The sequence below is a fragment of the Falco biarmicus genome, chromosome 2 (assembly GCF_023638135.1).
Source record: "Falco biarmicus isolate bFalBia1 chromosome 2, bFalBia1.pri, whole genome shotgun sequence".
NCBI lineage: Eukaryota > Metazoa > Chordata > Aves > Falconiformes > Falconidae > Falco > Falco biarmicus.
Genome location: NC_079289.1, coordinates 91,697,487 through 91,717,576, shown reverse-complemented (window position 1 = coordinate 91,717,576; position 20,090 = coordinate 91,697,487). Strand labels below are relative to the sequence as shown.

The following is a 20,090-nucleotide window of genomic DNA, read 5'->3' as shown; positions in this document are numbered from 1 at the left end:
CCAAAAGAATTACTTGATCAGTGAAACTATGCAGGCAAGGTATCATACAACCCTTCATATGAATGGAGGCTGTGGTACAGGGTTCACAGCATCCAAAACATACCGTAGAATACAAAAAGAGATGAGGTGGGTCACCCGAGATGTCTGTGTTCATGAGTGTATAGGAACAAAGTGCTATTGAAGTTCTTTTAGCTGCTTTGTCTGAGAAGTTGGCACAGGACATACAGACTCTCACCCTGGAAAGATCTAATTATATGACTAAACTAGGACGGAACTGGAGCATGTCACACAGAACTGACATCGCTCAATGGTTTAGACCATCAATTTTGCATCTCATTCTAAAATACTACCCAAATCAACAAAAACTTATTCTAGAAAGCCACATCAGGACCATTCGCTCAGCTGCTGCAACAACCAAGCTCAATAAAACATTTCTGCTATCTTTCTTTCTGTTGAGAAAAGTAGCCAAAATGCTTTTGTATCTGTGTACGAGCATGTCAAATGTCGCAGGGAGAGGTGGCACCTTTCATGAGATTAACTAACATGGCTGGAAAAAAACCTGCAAGACATGCAGGCTTTTGTGCCTGAAAATTTCTCTTTGAAAGAGAATTGGAAAAGTATTACTTCTACTGAAAAATACTGCCTTGCTTGTATTTAATGACAGCGAGAGTTCTGGTTCTCAAATGATCTGTTAGATACAAAGTATGTTAATTATTACATTGTGTGGTACCCAAACAGAGAGGTTTGACAAAAAAAACCCAAAACCAAAACAAAACAAAAAAAAAGCCACCCAAGAGGAACTAATTTTACAAACTCAATTTGGAAAACTATTCAAGGGCATGTCCAAATGCCATTTCCTGAAGTGTTGCTATTTCTTTACAATATGCAGCTAGAACACCCAAATGGACAGTAACCTATTAAGAGGGCAGCACATTCGTATTCCATAGCTTTTACTCTGTACATCTGAGAGATTATGCACTGGGATTATCCAATTGATTATCTGCTGTCTTCCAATAGCATATGCCAGGAAACAAGGACAACACAGCCTCTGTCAGCATGTTCTACAACTTCATACTATCAACAATCTAACTGATAGCATGACTTCTTAGCCTCAGCTCTTGATCAGTTGGGAAAAATACCTCAGGCACACAGGAGTAACATCCTCTACATTTTGCTCAACTTTGGCTTTTATACATTACAGATTTAGAAGTTATTTTTCTCTTTGAAAAAGTGATTCTCTTTACTGTAAGAGCTCAAATCATAGGCATGATGTTTGTCCAGCAAGAGTGTGGAAAAACTAACTAGATTATGTCTATTGAAAAAAGATAATTTTTTAATAAGTACATTCAATGGAGATTCATATCTTGTTTTCTCAATACACAAATAAGCCACACTAATTTGCAAGTGAAATTGAAGTGCTACCTACACCTGCATTTCAACTTCTCAGGAGCAGAGGAGAGGGTAACAGTTCAGAGGACAGTACTGTGTTAGAACAGGAACCATAGAGAATTTTACTTCTGAAGAATTGTTTCCTGCAACAACGATATATCTGCTAGGCAAAAACATCCTTAAAACACTACAGGGGAAATAAAGAGCTGTAGAGAAATTAAGTTCCATTACTTAACTCTGTAGACAACAGTGAGCCCTCCTAGCAGTGCTCTCTTCACTGAGGTGATTTTGTAAGTCAGTCTCTATTTTCTCTTTTCCTCTCATAAGCAGCTACCATGTGAGCATTCCATTAATGTTTTTCCTCATACTGCCTCCTACATAATTTCTTTCATACTTTCAAGCTATATTATTATCTTGTATGTCTTTCTTCTTCAAGCAATGTTTACTTTAATAAGGTTTTAAATATGAACTGTTTTAAAACACGCTTGAAGTTTTTTGTCATATACTCAGGTGACAAGAACAGTTTTAACAGCAGCTTCTGGTAAGTAATTGGTCTAATAACAAATATTACTTAGTATTTGATAGATAAATCAAGAGTTCCCACTGAGTAGGAGAAATGAGCATTTTAAAACTGTCTGTAGTTCCCTAAAACAGATGTGTGGTATTGTTTGTGAGGACCCCCTGAAATACTCGGACCTGATACTTATGAATAATATTTTGTCAGCACTTCACTTTACATCAGCATGATAGAGTGCAGCACTTCTGTTTTAAGACAAGAAAAAAATAGCTGAGAAATACTATTTTGCATTATACATACCATTTCCATTTGCATGCACTGAGTAATCATTATTCATTAGCAGTGTTGTAGAGTTAGTGGAGTTACTGTTTGACTGTAAGGAATTGGAAGAACTGGATACTCCTTGATTTACAGTCTGCTTCTTTAAACCATTAGTAGCAGTTCTACTCCAGTCTACAACAGATACATGTTACAGAAGATAGCAGAACTCATACAAGCAACGTATAAAAATATAGATAATAATATAACAATTAAAACAAAAACAAGGGTTTACCCACTCTCCTCATAGTATTCTAGACAGAATTTATTCTCCTAAGAATTTAATGATTCTTGGTGTGTAAAATTATTTCAATCTAGTTCCTTTTTCTCTTGTCCCCTTTTTAATACAAGCATCCAACTGTCATAGTTTTATGACTACAGACCAGATCAAAAAAGTAACTGAAGTACAGTTGATCCTTTAAGTTAAAGTGTATAAAAAGTATATAGCTTTATGAGAAGTCAACTACTGAATAACAAAATAAAAAAATCATTTATAGTCTTTTTAGTTTAAACTGTCTTCATCTTGTTTTTATGGAAGTCATTGGTAAAGCTACAGTTGATTCAGAAGCCAGAACAAATCTTACAGTTTCTAGCTGATCAAAAGTCTTCTGCAAAGACATGCCTTTATACTGCAGTGGAAGAGATCAACTGCAGTTAACAGCTTAATGCAACAGCCTGTAAGAACTGCATCAACTACTACCTTTAATGAGTAATTTTTGAGGTTTATTATACCTTGGATAATAAATTAGAACTGCAACTGCAGCAACATGATTTACTGAGTATTTTTTTTTTAAAAGACTTACAAAATACTAGGAACTTAACACCAATTAGAAGTATTCAGAAATAAAAGGAAAAAAATATTAATATTTACCAGAGTTTTCAGCCAGTCTGAACTTCCCACAACAGAGATATCTTCTCCACTGTTTACGGACATTCTCCTTTGTTACACAATAGAAGATAAAAATGAAGAACCCTGCAAAGCAATAACATTAAAGAATGTTGCAAAATTTACTTTTACTGCTTCTTAATGAACAATGTTTTGGTTTTCTTCCATTTCTTTTAAATTTCTAAACAAAACTAACGACACCTTTCTTTGGTGAAAAAGTTCACAACTCTGAACACTGAATAGTAGTTTCCCCTTACATAGATGAGAGGAATCATACACACAAAGGCAAGAACAACAAATACAAACAAATCCACAAAGAGCATAAAAGCTTCCTTCTATCAGTTAAGAGGGGAAAAATTCTGTAGATCCTCAAATTTACTTAACACTTTTGGAAAATCATTCAAAGCAATGCTGAACAGAGGGCCTGATGGCACTGTCAAGCTATGCATCTGTTAGCACAAGGTGCAACACTGCTCCATCTTTTATTAGCAACTAGCCTGTTACCACCAACTGTAACAGAACCAGTAAAATTTTGAGCATTCATGCAAAGAAAACAGCTTGTATCTAAGCCAGTAATAAATAGTATCCCCTTTACCACAAATTCTAAGCCAAATATTTTCTAGAAGGGCTGAGGCTCACCCTTGTCTCTTGGCAGTGCCACATGACAGACTCACTGCCGGCTTCTCATTCACTTCTGACTGACACAGGGTGGGACCTAACTTTCCCTGCTTAGAAGTTGATCATCATCATCCCCCTTTAAGAAAAAGTGGCTCTCAATTTTTGCACAATTTTCCAGCTGTAATGTGTCCCTGATAACAGATGTGTTAGGTTTACAATTAATAGAAAACAATATGAAGAAAAACTAAATGATCAGACTGGTGCAGACACACGTGTACGTTATGTTTACACTGTTTTTAAGGCCAGTGAAGCATGTAAAATCCCACTAGAAGAGATTACTCACAACTTTCTTAACTTTGTCTTTTAGGATGAATTTTTGAAAGTAACCAAGTGTTGTTCTACCCAGATGGCTCTATACCATTCTCAAATGCAGTTTTGAAACACTGGCATAAGCTTAATTAAAGTCAATAGCACCTAGCATCTAACTTAAAACCCGGTAAAAGGGGAACGTAGCTTCACATAACAGGTTACTCTGACCACATAAAATCTAGTCTTGTGTTAGTTCAACACATTTGCATGCAAGACCTGGGAAGATACGTGTTCAACCCGCCCAAGTTACCAGAGTAAGGTACTCAAAAATCAACATACCAAACAGAGGAGGGGTACATAAACTGAACTGTAATTTTAATTGCTTTAGTCTCCCTGGGAAATCAGCCACCCAGTCATCTAAAGTGCCACTGAAGCAGGAGTGTGGATCCAAACTTTAGTAGGGCAATTCAGGTATACTTAGATAACTGCAGGCACCTACAGTACCTCCTATTCATATGAAGGCTTCTGCAGCCTCTGAAACTCTGCTTTTGGATATGTCCAGTAGTATCTTGGCCTTTGCAAAGCTACATGCCTTCACACCTACTTCCTGTATGTTAAGAACTAAAGGTCATGCTTAAGAGTTAGACCACTACCTCTTTTTCGATGTTGCACCCTTTCCTGTCTTGACGGCCCGTTTTTGACTGTCACACCTCACCCTTAAGCCTTAGGGGTAAGTGGAGAAATGATACAGTTTTCACTAAATTAATTGCATTATTATGTGAACACTTAGAGTAATCAAGTATTTACAACTGATCTGTTGACTAGAGAAATACAGTCACTTCTAGTGGTGTCTGGTTTGCATACATTTTTAAAATGACAGTATTTATAGATATAAATATACTATACCTATAAAAAGTAGCTACTTTCCCATACCTTACTGTAACACAGCTGTAACTTAAGATTACACTAAAGCAGTATCATCTCTAATTTAATTAGTATGTTAAAGCATGTTAAATCACATCTTCATTGCTGAATCAAGAAAAGGCCATTTCCAAATGTTTTGTTCATTATATTATATGCAATGGGCTGTCACACAAAGGATGAACTTACCTTGCAAAGTGTTGAAAATAGTAAAGAGGTAAGTAAATACCTCATTTACTGTGAAGAAAGCAAATCCCCAAGTAATTCCCAACAAGAATGTGAGGCCAGCAACACTCCTAAGGTCTTGAATGCTGGTTTTTCTTTGAGCACCAAGTTGTTTTTTCTTTTTGATACGACAGAGCTGGATCAGCACAACAATGAACATGCTGATATTGATCAGGAATATCAGGCAAAAGTATCCCACAGCAGTAATATAAAAGACAGTTCTGTTTTTTATCCAGCAGCTAGAACACAAGAACAGTCTGTCAACCATTATCAGAAAGAGAAATTATGTAAAACAAGCATGAGATAAAGGTGTAGTTTGTTGCACATGCAAACCATTTTTGCCTCTTTAGTAAAAAGGATTTTTTGGCCAAAGGGTAAGAGCTTTCATATAGGCAATAAGCACAAAATACATGACATACTGCTGAGCTACACGGTTTCAAAGCTCTCCCGCTGCTTCCCTCCCTTCCCCACCTTTACTTTAAAGAAAAGCAATTTTACAGGACCTCCCTTCCACCCAACCCACAGAAAAGCACCTCTCTTTAACTCACAATTCATCAGGTCTGTTTATTGAAACCTTTCCAGTGGTTATAAGTCCATAATTATCTGGTGATATTGCCAACACAATGGACACAACTACTGCTGGTAACCCTAAGAGATTATGAGTAAACACATATTAAAGGTCTTTTCAAACCTAAACAATTCTATGATTCTATAAGTGAAAATCATGACAAAGACAATATTATGAGGACTTGAAATTACTCTATTTTTTCTATGAAATCTACAACTTGTTTCTGAAATTCATCTGTTGAATTCTGTTGACTACTGTTGTCTGAAAGAATCTAAAAACTGGAGCATTCAAACTGCTCAGGAGTGTAACTTCCCAAGAAACAAGAGTTATTCTCCACAGCTAGCTCCAAACCTTTCTGAATCAGGCAATAAATACTATCATTCAAACTGATTTAAAACATCAAATACAGCATAGCTGATTTTCTTTCCAACATCTGTTCTAAGAAATTGTTTTTAGTGCCTTCATTCATGTTTACTTAAGTAGTCAGAGAGAATAATCAGGTCCAGAATCTCTGCATCCTTTATCCAGTTAGACCTGTTTTGCTGCTTTTTGTTAGTAACACCAGTATCCCAGAAATGGAGTTTTAAAACACAACCGACACTATCTGTCTGGTAAATGGAAATATGCACATTCAAAATTGGTTCTATTGTACTGGCACAAGAAAAAATAATTATCAGTTTTCATTGCAGCAGCTTCAGTTCTGCAGTTAGGGCGGAGTTCCCTCCCTCAGAAAAGTGGAATATATAGGATCAGGTTTACTGATAATGAATACCTGATCACTGCAAGGTCGTAAAATTAATAACTGCTTCATTTTCATTTCTGAACTGTGTCACATTCACTGAAATACCTGATAAGAGGATTTATCTACATAGCATCCAAAAGAAAAAAAATACATACCCCAACCAACAATGCAAAATTTAAGAATGTATTTCCGCACATAGGTATTAAAGACTTTCACAAGGGCTAGATACATGTGGAAAGCTTCCAGGCCCATCCAGGTGAATGAAACCAAGAGGAAATAGTGAAGAAATACTGCAACTGCAATGCACAGGCCTTGTGTATCATACAGTGCAATCCATGAGTCAAGGAGGAAAATTAAGTTGAGTAGAAGTAATGCAGCACACAGCTGAATAAGGATTTTGGAGGGGTAGTCTCTCCGGATTTTCCTAAAAAAAAAAACAGATCTGTGAGATGACATCAATTACCCATGGGTCCCTGGCTCACCTCCTATCTTGTAGTCCTTAGTGCACAAACGTTAAGAAAAAAATCATTTATGTATTTTCATTCAGGTATATTGCTTCATATATTGCATTTATACACAGAGAGTAATTTATAAAAGATTTCCAAATTAACAGTCTGTATGAATAAATTTTGTTGTAATAAATAAAAAAAAATGTGGATTCTTAAGATTAACAATTTTTAGTACCATGATTTTTTTCTTTAACATTGTGTGTTGGACTTCTTGTTACAGTACTTCTAAAACACAAAATGGGACTATTCTTTATTGCTAAGATAGGTTAGGCTTTTGACTGGGCTTCTAAAGCCTTGATAGATACAAGTCCTTGATAACAGGATAATGAGAGAGTAAATGTGTGCTGAATAACTTCGAGAAGGATTTCCAAAACACAGTATGGAGGATTCAATAGTTAAGACTCAAACATAACAAAATGTTCCAACAAACAAATAAGAATACAAATTTATTTTTAAATGCTATCATTCTGCACTGCTCTCTGTATGTTATACTTTAAACACATTCCTTCACACTTCTATTATGATAATCCATTATACTTAAGAGTGCTACTTCTTCACTTCTTACTGCATAGAGCCCCATGATTAATTCACTTGTCCACAAGATTAACATTCCTGAAGACTGAATCAACACCTTCCTGGTAAACTGGACAAATTTGTGCATTATTAAGAGACAGAATTTGTACCTATTGGAAAGGACTTGGCAGTGAAGACTACAAACAATCACTATTGAAGAATAATGGGAACTTAGTTGAACAGGTACTTACTCAAAGGCTATGTAGGTCACAAGAGTAATAGAAAGAAATATTGCAGAGAGGCCACATCCTATATAGGATATAAAAGTCAGTACCAATTCTTGTGTGGGACTCAAAGGAGCATTTCCATACAAGTTCTAAAATGGAAACAGAACTTAATTTCAGAGAACATGTTTATTAAATGGAAAAAGAGAAAAAAACCAAAACCAAAATGCACCTTTCCCTTTGCAATTAAAACAAACAAAAATAAGGAAACAGTTATTTTCATCATGGATCTGATAAAACGTTAACAGAAAAACTGAAAATCCAATCTAATTCTGCAAGGAACCAGGAGTTGCACTCAATGATCCTTATGGGTCCCTTCAAATCTGAGATATTCTATGATTCTAATTGTGAAATTCCACTTGATTAAAAACCTGTTTTAAATTTGATTTATCCTAATTTTTATTTCCTACAATATAAACTGCTGAAATGTAAAAGCTGCAGTTCAATAAGTCCTTAAGAAATTTTTTACTCCAATGGAACTCATGGGCCACCATTCAACAGCTTAAGCATGTGACTAATTGTATGGCTATATGTACTAATACTGCAGTGAATAAAACCTGAGTAGCATTTCATAGGTGGTATGTGCTGTATGTGCTTACTGAATACTCATTTGCTTAAGATAACACATGCTTCAATGTGTTCTTGAATCATTGCATAATTTTTTTAATAATTACCATCAAAACTGCAAAGCTCGTGAGGTGGTTGCATGAACAGACCGTTTCATTTACTCTACTTTCTTTAACTATGCAACCTTCGTATGACCAGCCTCCATGTCCACCTGTTAAGAAAACAGCTTTTTTATTCATAAAAGCCTTATATTAACATTATTAACATGAGTTAACATAGCATGGTATATAACATAACATCAAGTACTTACCATTTTTATTAAAATCCCAAAAAGCACATCTAACTGTTGAGTTATCCTGTTTAGGAAGTTAAAAAAAAGATGTTTTACTAAACTTTGAGTTTAAGATCAAGTAATTTATCTACAAAATGCAGGCAAAAATAAATACTGTATACAGCAAATATACCTGGTTTACATGAACACAAAATTAATTTAAGTGCATAGAATGGATTCATATTGCAACATGCATGTGAAAATGTGCTGAACAAATCTGAAGTCACCATACGGGAGCTAGCTTTTGTGCTTATGCTAAGATTCCATTTCTGGTAGAACATTATGAATACTCTTCCATTGTCTTCCCACACCATATAAATTATTGGGATTTCTCATCCTTCCTGATTTTGTAAGTATAAAGAACATGACCACACAGAAAAGGAAAAAAAATCATTTGCAAACATTTGATCACTTTATATTACCATGATGATAAAGGTTTTATGTATAATTTCCCACACACACACGAAAATCCTAAAAACAGTAGCAGTAATACACTATACTGCTACGACTACTGATGCTTCTACAGTTACATCTCAAAACTCAGTTTTATATCAATACAAGTAAAGACTACACTAAGCCAGCTCTTGAAAAAAGCTTCAGGTACATCACTGGAATTGCTACAATTTTCAGTTTATAAAATTTTAGTATTTAAAACTCTTTTAAGATATGGTATAGAATATTTTAATCCTTGATGCTCATTTAGGAAAGAGATCCTGTATATGAGTACTAATACTTCCAGATGACAGAATCCTGTGTTCCAATCTAAGGAACAACATTCTCCCTAAGAGAAAAGTCTTATTTTGCTTTTCTGGCCATGCAGCACCTACAGATGTCATGACTGCAGTATCTCCATAGCAACCCCCACTGTCAGGCCTTTATCTAAGAGGTTTTTTTCTTTGAAGAAGTAAACAGAAGGGTAGATAGGAAAGATATAAACTGGATGGGTAAGTGACAGAGCAAAATTACCTAAAACTATTTGAGAACAAAAATTCATATGAGTCATAAATAAGCAAAGATGAATGATTTTGAAAGTCCAGATGGAGATGAAATGTCCACGCTAGTAAAGCAGAACCAATCAATCTGTATTCTTAGTACAGTATTTCTTCAACAACAACTCCAATGGAGGCACTGAAATGTACTTTAAGTCTGCCAAAGTGTAAATCATACCTGATTAGGTTTGATATTCTGTAAAGTGACAGTAACGTTTGCCTTTAAGTTACTAATTGTGAGGTTAGCAACACTTGATGATATAACATTGCTGATTAAACATGCATTCTTCAAGGACAGATCCTGGAACGGCAAAAAAATCATATAATTTTAAAATATTAAAGGAAACAATAGTAAAGTACAGCACCCACAAGCTCAATTCTTATGTGGAATGAGCACTGGACAAAACCAATTACTTTTTAAATCAGGAAGCTGTGAAATGTGTTTTGTGGGAAAAAAAGTCCAGTCATGTTTTATTTTGCTCTAGGCTTCAGTTTAAAACCCTTATGAACAGAGGATCAGAAAGATACCTGGAACACGGTGGTCTTTTTAAAGAAGTTGAATATAATTCTAGAAGCTAAGTCCACCTCTTCAGGGGGTAAATTTGTCAGCAATGATGAAGGAAGTGTAATTGATCCGAGATTATTTAAATCATGAATCGTACTAATGCCTAGAGAGATCTGGAAAATAAATGCAAGGATTATACTTCATTTAAGTCCCTAAAGAAAAATGAAATTATGACTTGTTTTCAGTTTAGAACTTTGAAATACGTATCTCAGCAATCACTGTCAGGAACTCACTGCTGCTTTCATTCCTCTCCTGCTCCAATGCATAAATAGCATCTGCAGGCCCAAAAAGGATGCAACTCATTTCAGGTCTGCCTACCATTGAAAATGCTCTGGCTTTACCTGGCTTACAGGGACAGAACACATCACTGTGGTGAAAAATAGTGATTTGAAAAAGGTGAACAGCAACAACCTAGGTAGGTCTATGTAACTCTGTAGGGAGATTAACATTTCACCACACAGAAGCCTACAAAGGCAAATAATTTTTATACCCCATACGAAGTATGCCAGAATTCAGAAAAACTGTAAACAGTCATTGTTTGCAAACAGCTTTTTAAGTGCAGTAGGTTAAGCAAAATCTAAGAACATAAACTGTGCTTTTATGATCATGTGGCAAAAATGACAAAAATAAAACTGGATAAGCTACAATTCAGATATCTCAAGAGGTTAGTGTTCTAAAATTATAAAAAAAAGGTTTGAACTTTCACCAAGTTATCTGTGCTGTACTTACGGGACAGACAGCTTCATTTAGTACAAAATCTCTAAAGTTTTCTTGTAGAATGAGTCACTTTGTATTTACACACAAATATCATCTCAGAGTTCCTGAGAGATGTGAAACATCAGCAGAAGTGAAGAAATAAATTATCTACGTATGCAAAGAATGGCTGTAGTAGAGTAGCAGTGTGAGCTCCCCACAGTGCCCTAACAATATGGGGTTTAATTTTTCTGTTTAGACCAGTAGTCTCCAAACTATTTTGATCATTCTCTCCCTAAAAATTTTTTGAGCATGCACCCCAAAATGTATCTATTTATAAGTTATATGCATATAGTACTGTACTAATATATTATGCACATTACAAAACACAAAAAAAGAAATTTTAAAAGGATGAGATAAAGATTAAACATATTTTTTTAAAAAAATATTTTTTTTATTAATCATATAAAAACATTTTCTTCCCACACCCAAATGCACTGTTGTGTGTATGCCCTGGGGTACTCACACCCCACTTTGGAGATCACTGGTTTAGACAGTCACCAAAGGAATCACAAATCAATTCCACAAAAGTACTCCTGGTGCTTTGATTTGAACTAGATGATACTTGTTGAAAATTCTCTGTATTTCATTGCCAGTTAGATGAGATTTCCAGAAAAGCATTATTTAGCAAAAACCTGGTTTTCAGCACTATCACCTCCTAGCCACCTCACATTCAGGCACCACATATTGCTAAGAAAATAGAAAAGAACTCAAACGTTAGCATTTCATATAATTTTCAGTATCACAGAACAGTTCCATTACTACTACAAGTCACACTACATTAAGATATTCCCTTCTCTGAGAAGCCAGAACGTGCTAAAATTTGTTCAGAACTTTCCATCTCTTCCTTGCTTAAGCCTCCAGGACTGGCACTGTCCAAAGTATTACTTCCTCAACCAGGAGGGAGGTTCTGAGTGAGACAAAGTGGATCCAAACTTTCTAAGCACTTCTTTCTTGGTGAAACCAACTAGTCATGAGTGACAAACAGATGAATGTCATTATCCAGGCAGCATAATATTTCTTTCCTGGAACCTGCTGCAGTTAACCTCTAACAGATGAAGCCATCTGGGAACACTCCTTGACAAATTTCAGCGCTGTCATGGTGGGTGATTAAATGACTCCTGATTCAGGTGTTTTGAAGCAAAATTGTTCCACCAAGTGCTCTGTCCATTCTGGTGTTGTGGCTGTACCCTCTCTTAACAGCTTCTTAGTCAAATGCAGGTTTCTGCTAAGTCTGTTACTTATTTACACAACAGAAAATTAAAGGAAAAACTATGAAGGGCTACAAAAACTCTTCTTCTCAAACTACCGTGAACAAAAGATCCTGAAATTGTGACATGAACACAGAAAAAAACTCATGCTATATATAAAGATAAACCCATAAATACCTAAAAATAAATGTTTGAGAATTTTTAAGTAGTTAGAATTATCAGTGTTTAACCTGGAGATCAGTTGAGTCCTGGACAGCAAAAGACATTTGGTTGGAGCGGATGCTGTTGGTTTTGACAACTGCCAGAGCCAAGGAAGGGGATGCAAAATCAGCAGACATTGCTGAAAAGTTTAGTTTTAGGCCAATATAATCCACAAGTTTTATAATTCTGTTAAGAAAAAAGAGATACTTAGTCTTACCAATCACATACACCCAAAATTCTCAGGTCAGTTGCAGTTATGGAGCAGCAATCCAAGCACAGTGTAAAATACAGCTGACTGCTCACTTATAGCAGTGTCAACACAAAAAAATACACTGTTTTCCATGGTATGATATTATAGTACAACTGGTAACACTAGAATGATACTCCCTTCTGTTTTGCATTAGTACATTAAAGAGTAAGAAATATTCTTTTGGTTATGATTATGAAATAATGAAACTTGCTGAAGCAAATTTATCAAGACAGTCAATACAACACACGTTTTAATGTACTGCCAGAATGACCTACCTGTTAGAAATTTGGGGTGGTAATGGTTGAGAAGCAGTTAGGACTTTGCTAACCTGACTAACCATCCTTTCTACATCTTTTGGCTCTACTTTTCCAGCTGCTAAATCATTTTCTATTTTGGACACAATTTGCTCAGCTGTGGTGACAGTAATGGTGGTATATACAGAAGTTGTGTATGCGGTTGCTGACAGTATCTTTCCTGTGACAAAAGAAAAGTTGTGCATTTATTTAAACATGGTGTTCAACAAATGAAGTAAGCTTTGAGAAGCAGAAAAAAAAAGCAGTTCTCTTGACCAATAAACCTTATCACAACTGTAAAGTCTCTAAACAGAGACAATCCTTTTTTCTCCCTACCAGCTACTTTGCAAATAGCCATACCTCTAATCTAATGAAAACATAAGGCAATGTTTCAAATGGCCAGCATTAATTTCCATTTTTGTTGATTACAAAGTTCCTCACATCAGACAATTAGTGATGTTAAATAATCTATTATTTTGGATTTTTAGCCACTGGATGTCTGAAAGCAGAATAAAATCAAGCTAAGATCAGCAATTCAAAAAGAAGCTTGTAAAGATGCATACAATCTTCATAGGAAAATACATACCAACTAAGAATATTTCTAATCAACAGCAATATTTTAAGGAAGATCCAACACTGACTTGCAATAGTTTAAATACTAGCTTCGTAAAAAAACCATAGCTACCTGGCTCTGTGACTTAATTTTTTCTGCCAAAGGTACCTGCTGGGAACTCAGCACAGTACCTATCTATCACAGTTACCAATCAATTTGTAGAGTGAGGTATCGCTCATCATGGCTAAAGGCATCAGAATGTATTTTAGAACAAGTATATACCTCATGAGAGTTGTCTCAGGTTTTTCACAGTAACTGGAAGGTCACAGTTCAGAAATATAACCTTGTTTAATAAAGTTCAAAAGCAAATTCAGTATATGGCATTCAAAAAAAAAATGTCATATTTACCTGTGCTTCCATTAGGCAGGCTACCATGGCCATCAGCAGTAGAATGAGGATGAGAAGCTGAGACAGAATGGTTGATAGGACTAATAGTAGGGGTCAAAGTTATTGTGAATGGAGTAAGGGGAAGAATGGGTGCTGTAGTAACATTTTTGTTAGCAGGACCACGTTGGGTCGAATCTGTAGCAGGATGAATTTGTGCAACAGATTTGGTGGTAGCCTCAAAGTGAGGAATTGCTGTTGAAGGTTTGGGGGGAAGCTCTGAAGAGGAAACTGCAGAATGTTTAGTGAAACCTACAGAAGGAGAAATTGTAATAGGCTTGCTAAGATATGCAGCCTCAGATTTAACTGAGAAAGCAGCATTAGTGAAAGATTTTGTTGCAGGTGTGGAAATAGCAACAGATTTATAAGAAGCTATGGAAGGAAAAGTTGGCACAGTAGGTTCTGCAAGAGACTCAGAAGAGGGAAGTGTAGTGGTAACACTGGTGGAAAACTCAGAAGTTTCAGCAGTAGATGCAGCAGAAGTTTCAGAGAGAGCATCTGTAGTGGGAGATGTGGAGAGAGTTTCAGAAAAAGAAATCTCCGTGAATGGTGGGATCAGTGGTCTAATTATGGGGCTTTGTTTGGTAGTAATCATTGTAGGGGAAAAAAGAGTATTAGATTTGGGGGAAATCTTTTTAGGGAGAGAAGAACGAGGCAAATGAACCCGTATAGAATCAGGTGGCATTTGTATAGTACTGTAAAAAAAACAAAAAGCACAGAGATGCATGTTAAATTTAACATTGTTTATATTGTAATTAAAGTGAGTAATAACAGAGGAATATATATGAATGATATGGACATAATACTAATAATCTGTACTGTAAAATCAATCTGATTGGATATTTCATGAATTCCGCAACATTTTGAGTGTTCTGCTATTTTATTTTGCTGTAGCCATTAACTAGCGAGTCCTATACTACTACTGCCTTTGCTGCCTGTTCTGGAAGTGACCTGATCCTGAACACAACAGCTTTCTGCATCAGGAGGTTAAAAAAAGGAAAAAAAAAAAAAAAAAGGCGGAGGGGGGGGGAGGGAGAAGGGGAAGAGAAGGAAGAGAAGGGATGGGAGAGGAAGAGGGAGGAACAAGCAGGCAGCTATATACAGCAATGTCTGTCAGGTTGTTCTAGTGGAGTCCTTCCTAGCTATTACACTACAACATGGAAGTTGAATCTATTAATGCATTAGAAAATTCAGGAAATAAACAAGTCACATTTTGTATTTACACTTACTATGTGTGTAATTCTTCAGCAGTCAAGGAACAATACTTCAGTGATGAACAACAGCACCGTTCTGACAAATAAGCATTCATCTAGTTTATCTTGAAGTATAAAAATTGCTAATACTGTTAAGTAGGATATTCAAATAAACATGTGTTTTATGTTTTGTAAGCAATAGCGCATATTGCATATTTGATTTTGAGTTTTCTTCTGAATTTACATTTGCAAAATAGATCTTGACCAGTCAGAACACTATTATACCTACAGATTTTTGCTCAATGTCTCACAAGTACAGATTTCTCTTTTTGTCTTTGGAAAAAAACCCCCAACAAAATGCAAAGATACATCTTTGAAACAAAGAGACAAATGGTAAGAATCACCACTCCATACTGTCACAATATCACTAAGAAAGCTTGGGTACTTTATAAACTTTTCAATTCAGATCACCTTTTCAGTAACACATTTAAGTTCTCAAGTAATTTTACACCTAATCCTTTCACAGTCCACTTTATTAATTTACTCAGCAATTTTATACCGATTTTTTTTTTAAATATTTCTATCTCCCCCCCAAAAAAAACCCAGAAGGCTGCATTTTTGATGTATTTACACTGTTCAACAAAAAATTATTTTTATCTAAAAATAAATAATAATCTTTTCTTTTAGCTACTTGGAGGTCAAGTATAAAGAAAGGAAATTTAATCTGAAGGGGTAACTGTGATGAGAATGTGTTTAAAGCATAACTTACCAAGTTGGCTTATTTCTGCTTTGTCTTTTAAACTGCTTATGTTCTCTCTCTCAGCCAACTTCATTACAAAACTGCAGTGTAGACTATAATGAGAAGAAAAAACTTTAGACTTGAGAAACAGATCTGCCTCACCTTTGCAACACATTATCACATGCTAAGTGAAAGAACATTAGCACAAATGCTAATTGTGAAAGAATATTTTTCCTAGGCTCTTTCAGATTTGGGGATATTTTTTATGCACATAAAATACTAAATAGAAGAGTAAAACATCAGTTTGTGGCAGCTTATTTTCTCTTTTCTCTATAGACACTGTTAATTCTTGAATGGGGTCCTCCCTAATTAATATTAGCCATTGAAGATTCGATAATTTTGTTAAGATAATAATGTAATCTCCACTGCTACTCTGAAGAAACTCCAGAGAAGAACTAGCAAGTGTTCTAGGTGGCTATGTCAGTGTATATCAGAACTCTATCACCTGGGGAAAGCCAGTGTCCTCACTTTAGACTAATGACCCACTCAAGCGTATAACTACACACGTACTATTATAGACTGATCACTTGAAACCCTGCCTAAACTAGCAAACCTATAGTAAGTATTAGTGTTCAAACTCAAACATATAGGTCAAAGAAAAGGCAACACATAAAAGATGAAGTGAAGCTTGTTTCCAACTAACAAGAATGAAACGAGTAGCCTAATTACTGCCAGTATATGACATGAAGGTGTGATCTGACTGTCTATTACTATTTGAGTGTTTTAAACTTCTCTTTCACCCTTACCCAGGAAGACAAACCCCAAATTCAAGTATCTAGGGAAATGAAGTTACACATTTTGTCTTTATTAGCATATAGTGTTTCCAAGCTGATCAGTTTAAAGGACCAGCAATTTAGTGGTCCTTTGGCAGACATTAACTACATTTCAGGGTTTCCAGGATCACCTCTGTGGAGCTGCCCTGCCATTCTGATACACCATGGCATCTGAACTGGTAACCTTCTGAGGCTTCCCCTGCCCTGAGGATGGCTGGTTTCCCAAGCTGAAAAACAGCAGCTTGGGATGTCTGAAGCAATTCCCTCATAAAGACTGCATTGTAATCACAAATTCTGGACATTTGGTGGTCTGGTATCAAATCCCATAGTGGTTAAGTTGCTGTGTGACTCAGCTAATACAAAGATGCGGAAGAAATAGAGCAGGCAGCCCTGTACTTGACCAGAAGATTAATAAAAAGCATTACAGTTTGGTTAAAAAAAAATCTAAAAAAATCTTTAAAAAAATCACTAATGCTAAGATAATAATGAGATCAGAATTTCTGGCAGTCTAAATACATTTCTCCAGTCTGTTTCTCAAACTTCCTAAAAAGATTGGTTTTCTTCTGTTATATAGCCATTCATATTTAATTTATCACAAGACAATATAGGAGCATTTAAAAAAACAAGAACAAACCTCTGGTTTTCTGCACTGCATTCCATAACAGAGGACTGTAATGACAAGTGAAAATAGAAAGAAATTTTTTTATCAGGAGAAAATGGGACTGTTAGATAATGATATTATCAGAAATAAGTTGGAAAGAACATTTCCAAGCAGTAACAAGAATTAGTAACCTTACCTCACTTATTGCTTGCAAGGTTTTGTTGAACTCTGCAATTCTTTAAAAGAAAAAGTTACCATTATGGAGGCTTTCTAGCAACACTTCTAAAGACAATTACAACAGTTAATAAAAAACCCCAAGCAATTACTGGGGAAAAAATATTTCCAGTTGATCAGTGATTTTTAAAAATCATGCCAGTTCTAATATTGTAAAACTGCTTTTTAAAGGATTGAACATTTTAGAAGTTGCGTTTTATTAGTCACTCAAAAAACTAAGTTTAAACCTCTGTTAACATTACTCCACTTCTTTAAGTTATTTAAAGAGCAACAGATCAATCTCAATGTTGACTTTTGGCAACCAAACATTTGGAACGGAATTTTAAGTTTATACTCAAATGTACAGAAATAAAATTGAGTAAGAAATACGGATTTCTTCTACAAACAAGACCTGTTGGCCAATTACATCTTTTTGATTTTCAGGGCAAGTTTTGGAAATAGCAGTAAATATTCACTCATTCAAATCTCCCCTTATAAAGAAGAAACTACACCAAAATAAAAATATGGGTATGACTATGACAATATGTATTAAAAACCATGCAGCTATGCAAGTTTTCTTAGTAATTCCTAAGAAACAGACTGAACCCCTGAAATTATATAAAAAAAATATTCACGAAGAGCAGCAGCCAGACTGGCATTCTCAACAATCCACAGCTCATGTCCTCAGGTATTATTATTATTATTACTACTATTAAGATCACTGGCATATAAACGACAAGGCCTTTGGGCCTTGATGAGCCCCAGGGAAACTGAAGGACCTAAAAGAAAATCAACAAGTCTATCAGTTCTTAAATAAACTCCAGTGGTACATAAAACAAAACTAAGGCTATTCTAACCAATATGAACTTTATGTTAAAGGAAGTAACTTACAATGCCTCAAAATTTTAATTTATAAAATGCAGGGATAAGAGAGTCTGCTAACCACGTGGAAGGTCTCACTATCTTTTTCAAATATAACAGGAATTTCAATCCTTATTCAAAACTAGTTACCTCAGTTCTTGTGGGGTAGGTGCTGGAATTGCAATTACTTTCGTAACTTGATTGTTGGTGGTTATGTTATTAATCTGTTAAAAACAAAGATTCCATAGCTGTAGTAAAACCACTAATTTTTAGCCTTAAAAGAAACATGTTAATTTCACACATTTTAACAGTCTGAAATTCCAAAGATAAGCACATTTTCTCATGAATACCCTTCAAAAAATATTTACCATGACATTGTTTTCACAACTTATGGAAGACATTGGCTCAATCTAGTATAGACTGAATACAGGATCTGATTTGTGAAAGATATGGGCAAAAGGATAGTGACCTCACCATATCTCATGTTGGAAAAAGAGGAATTTGGCTTAGTTTGCAACAAAGAGAGCTAGGACCAGACTCCAAACAAACTTTTAAGTGCAGCAATGGGACAAGCTCCGTAATAGGTGTAAGGTAGAGACAACATTGAATCCTGGGAGTAAGAAGTCAAGAACTGAGGTGAAAGACATGTTAAGAATGATATGAATACCTAGCCTTAGGGCTGGTAGATACACTAAGGTTTATCTAAAGGCCCTTTATAGATCTGCATTCTGATGTTCTTCTGGTTGCCGCCATTACTGGTTATTTTTACATTTCATGCAAGCAGCAAGTACCATGATGAAAACGTTATCTAACATATATGGTATTGACATTACCTAAGAAATATTGTGCTAAAAAGTAAAAGTGTCTCAAGAGACAGGAAACCCATTTTTCTAGTAGCTGTAAGCATAACATTAATATACTAGGATGGTTTCAGTAGGCATTATCACCACTGAAATGCAACACAATGCAGAGGTGGCTTTTGCCAGCTGTCTACCCTCTACCAAACTCGGTGCTCTATGTGCACCTGTTCAGTAGTTCTCTGCGGTGACTTTACTCCTTTCAAGCTTGCAGAGATTGGCATGTGAAATCTCAGACTGAGGGCAGACAGGGTTGTGCAGGAGAAAGACACAAGGTCCTTTACAAGCTAATGTCTTTTCCCTCCCTTAAGCTTTGCATCTATGACAACTAAACATTCTAATCGTCATAGTATTACCTCAATATTGAATAATCTATACGGCCATTGTTTTGCATACCATTCTCTTAAAACTGTTGTGTGGTATAAGTGGACACACTCATGTCACATAGGCCTATTGCAAAATTAATAACTGATATACCACATGCCAAAAAACATAGAATGATACTCTCAACATGAATTATTCCAGGATGCAATCCAACTTAATTTAGGCCCACATTGTTGCCATCTAATGATGCTCACCTTCTAAAGTAAAGTGCCTAAATTAATCTCCAAAGGAATATCCTGTATGCCTAAATGTAGATTCTTTAATTAGACAGTTCCTCTCTCCAGACTTCCCAGCGCTTCCCCCTCCTTTCAGTGACTATATAGAGAATACAGGCCCTTACTGCAGGAAGTTTACTTAGTTGAAATTCTAAAATTTAGCGGCAAAGCAGTAAGAGAGAGAGTAGATCCATCCACTGCAAATACTAACTTGTCCTGCAAACTGTATTTGAAATAA

At 35.6% G+C, this 20,090-nt stretch overlaps 1 protein-coding gene across 4 annotated transcripts in view; it reads right to left on the bottom strand.

Annotated features, from left to right (window-relative positions):
- Window positions 1–20,090, bottom strand: part of ADGRG2 (adhesion G protein-coupled receptor G2) — a 62,349-nt gene that overhangs the window by 4,866 nt on the left and 37,393 nt on the right. For all 4 annotated transcript variants that reach the window (XM_056329474.1, XM_056329472.1, XM_056329475.1 and 1 more), the window contains 18 exons: window positions 18,547–18,620; window positions 17,519–17,558; window positions 17,356–17,390; window positions 15,919–16,001; window positions 15,186–15,246; window positions 13,921–14,651; window positions 12,942–13,140; window positions 12,446–12,602; window positions 10,215–10,364; window positions 9,865–9,987; window positions 8,677–8,722; window positions 8,474–8,577; window positions 7,767–7,891; window positions 6,649–6,917; window positions 5,732–5,831; window positions 5,148–5,422; window positions 3,096–3,197; window positions 2,207–2,359 (listed from right to left, as the gene is read on the bottom strand). In XM_056329474.1, coding sequence (XP_056185449.1) covers window positions 2,207–2,359; window positions 3,096–3,197; window positions 5,148–5,422; window positions 5,732–5,831; window positions 6,649–6,917; window positions 7,767–7,891; window positions 8,474–8,577; window positions 8,677–8,722; window positions 9,865–9,987; window positions 10,215–10,364; window positions 12,446–12,602; window positions 12,942–13,140; window positions 13,921–14,651; window positions 15,186–15,246; window positions 15,919–16,001; window positions 17,356–17,390; window positions 17,519–17,558; window positions 18,547–18,620 — 2,827 coding nt within the window. The remainder of the gene's footprint in view (window positions 1–2,206; window positions 2,360–3,095; window positions 3,198–5,147; window positions 5,423–5,731; window positions 5,832–6,648; window positions 6,918–7,766; window positions 7,892–8,473; window positions 8,578–8,676; window positions 8,723–9,864; window positions 9,988–10,214; window positions 10,365–12,445; window positions 12,603–12,941; window positions 13,141–13,920; window positions 14,652–15,185; window positions 15,247–15,918; window positions 16,002–17,355; window positions 17,391–17,518; window positions 17,559–18,546; window positions 18,621–20,090) is intronic.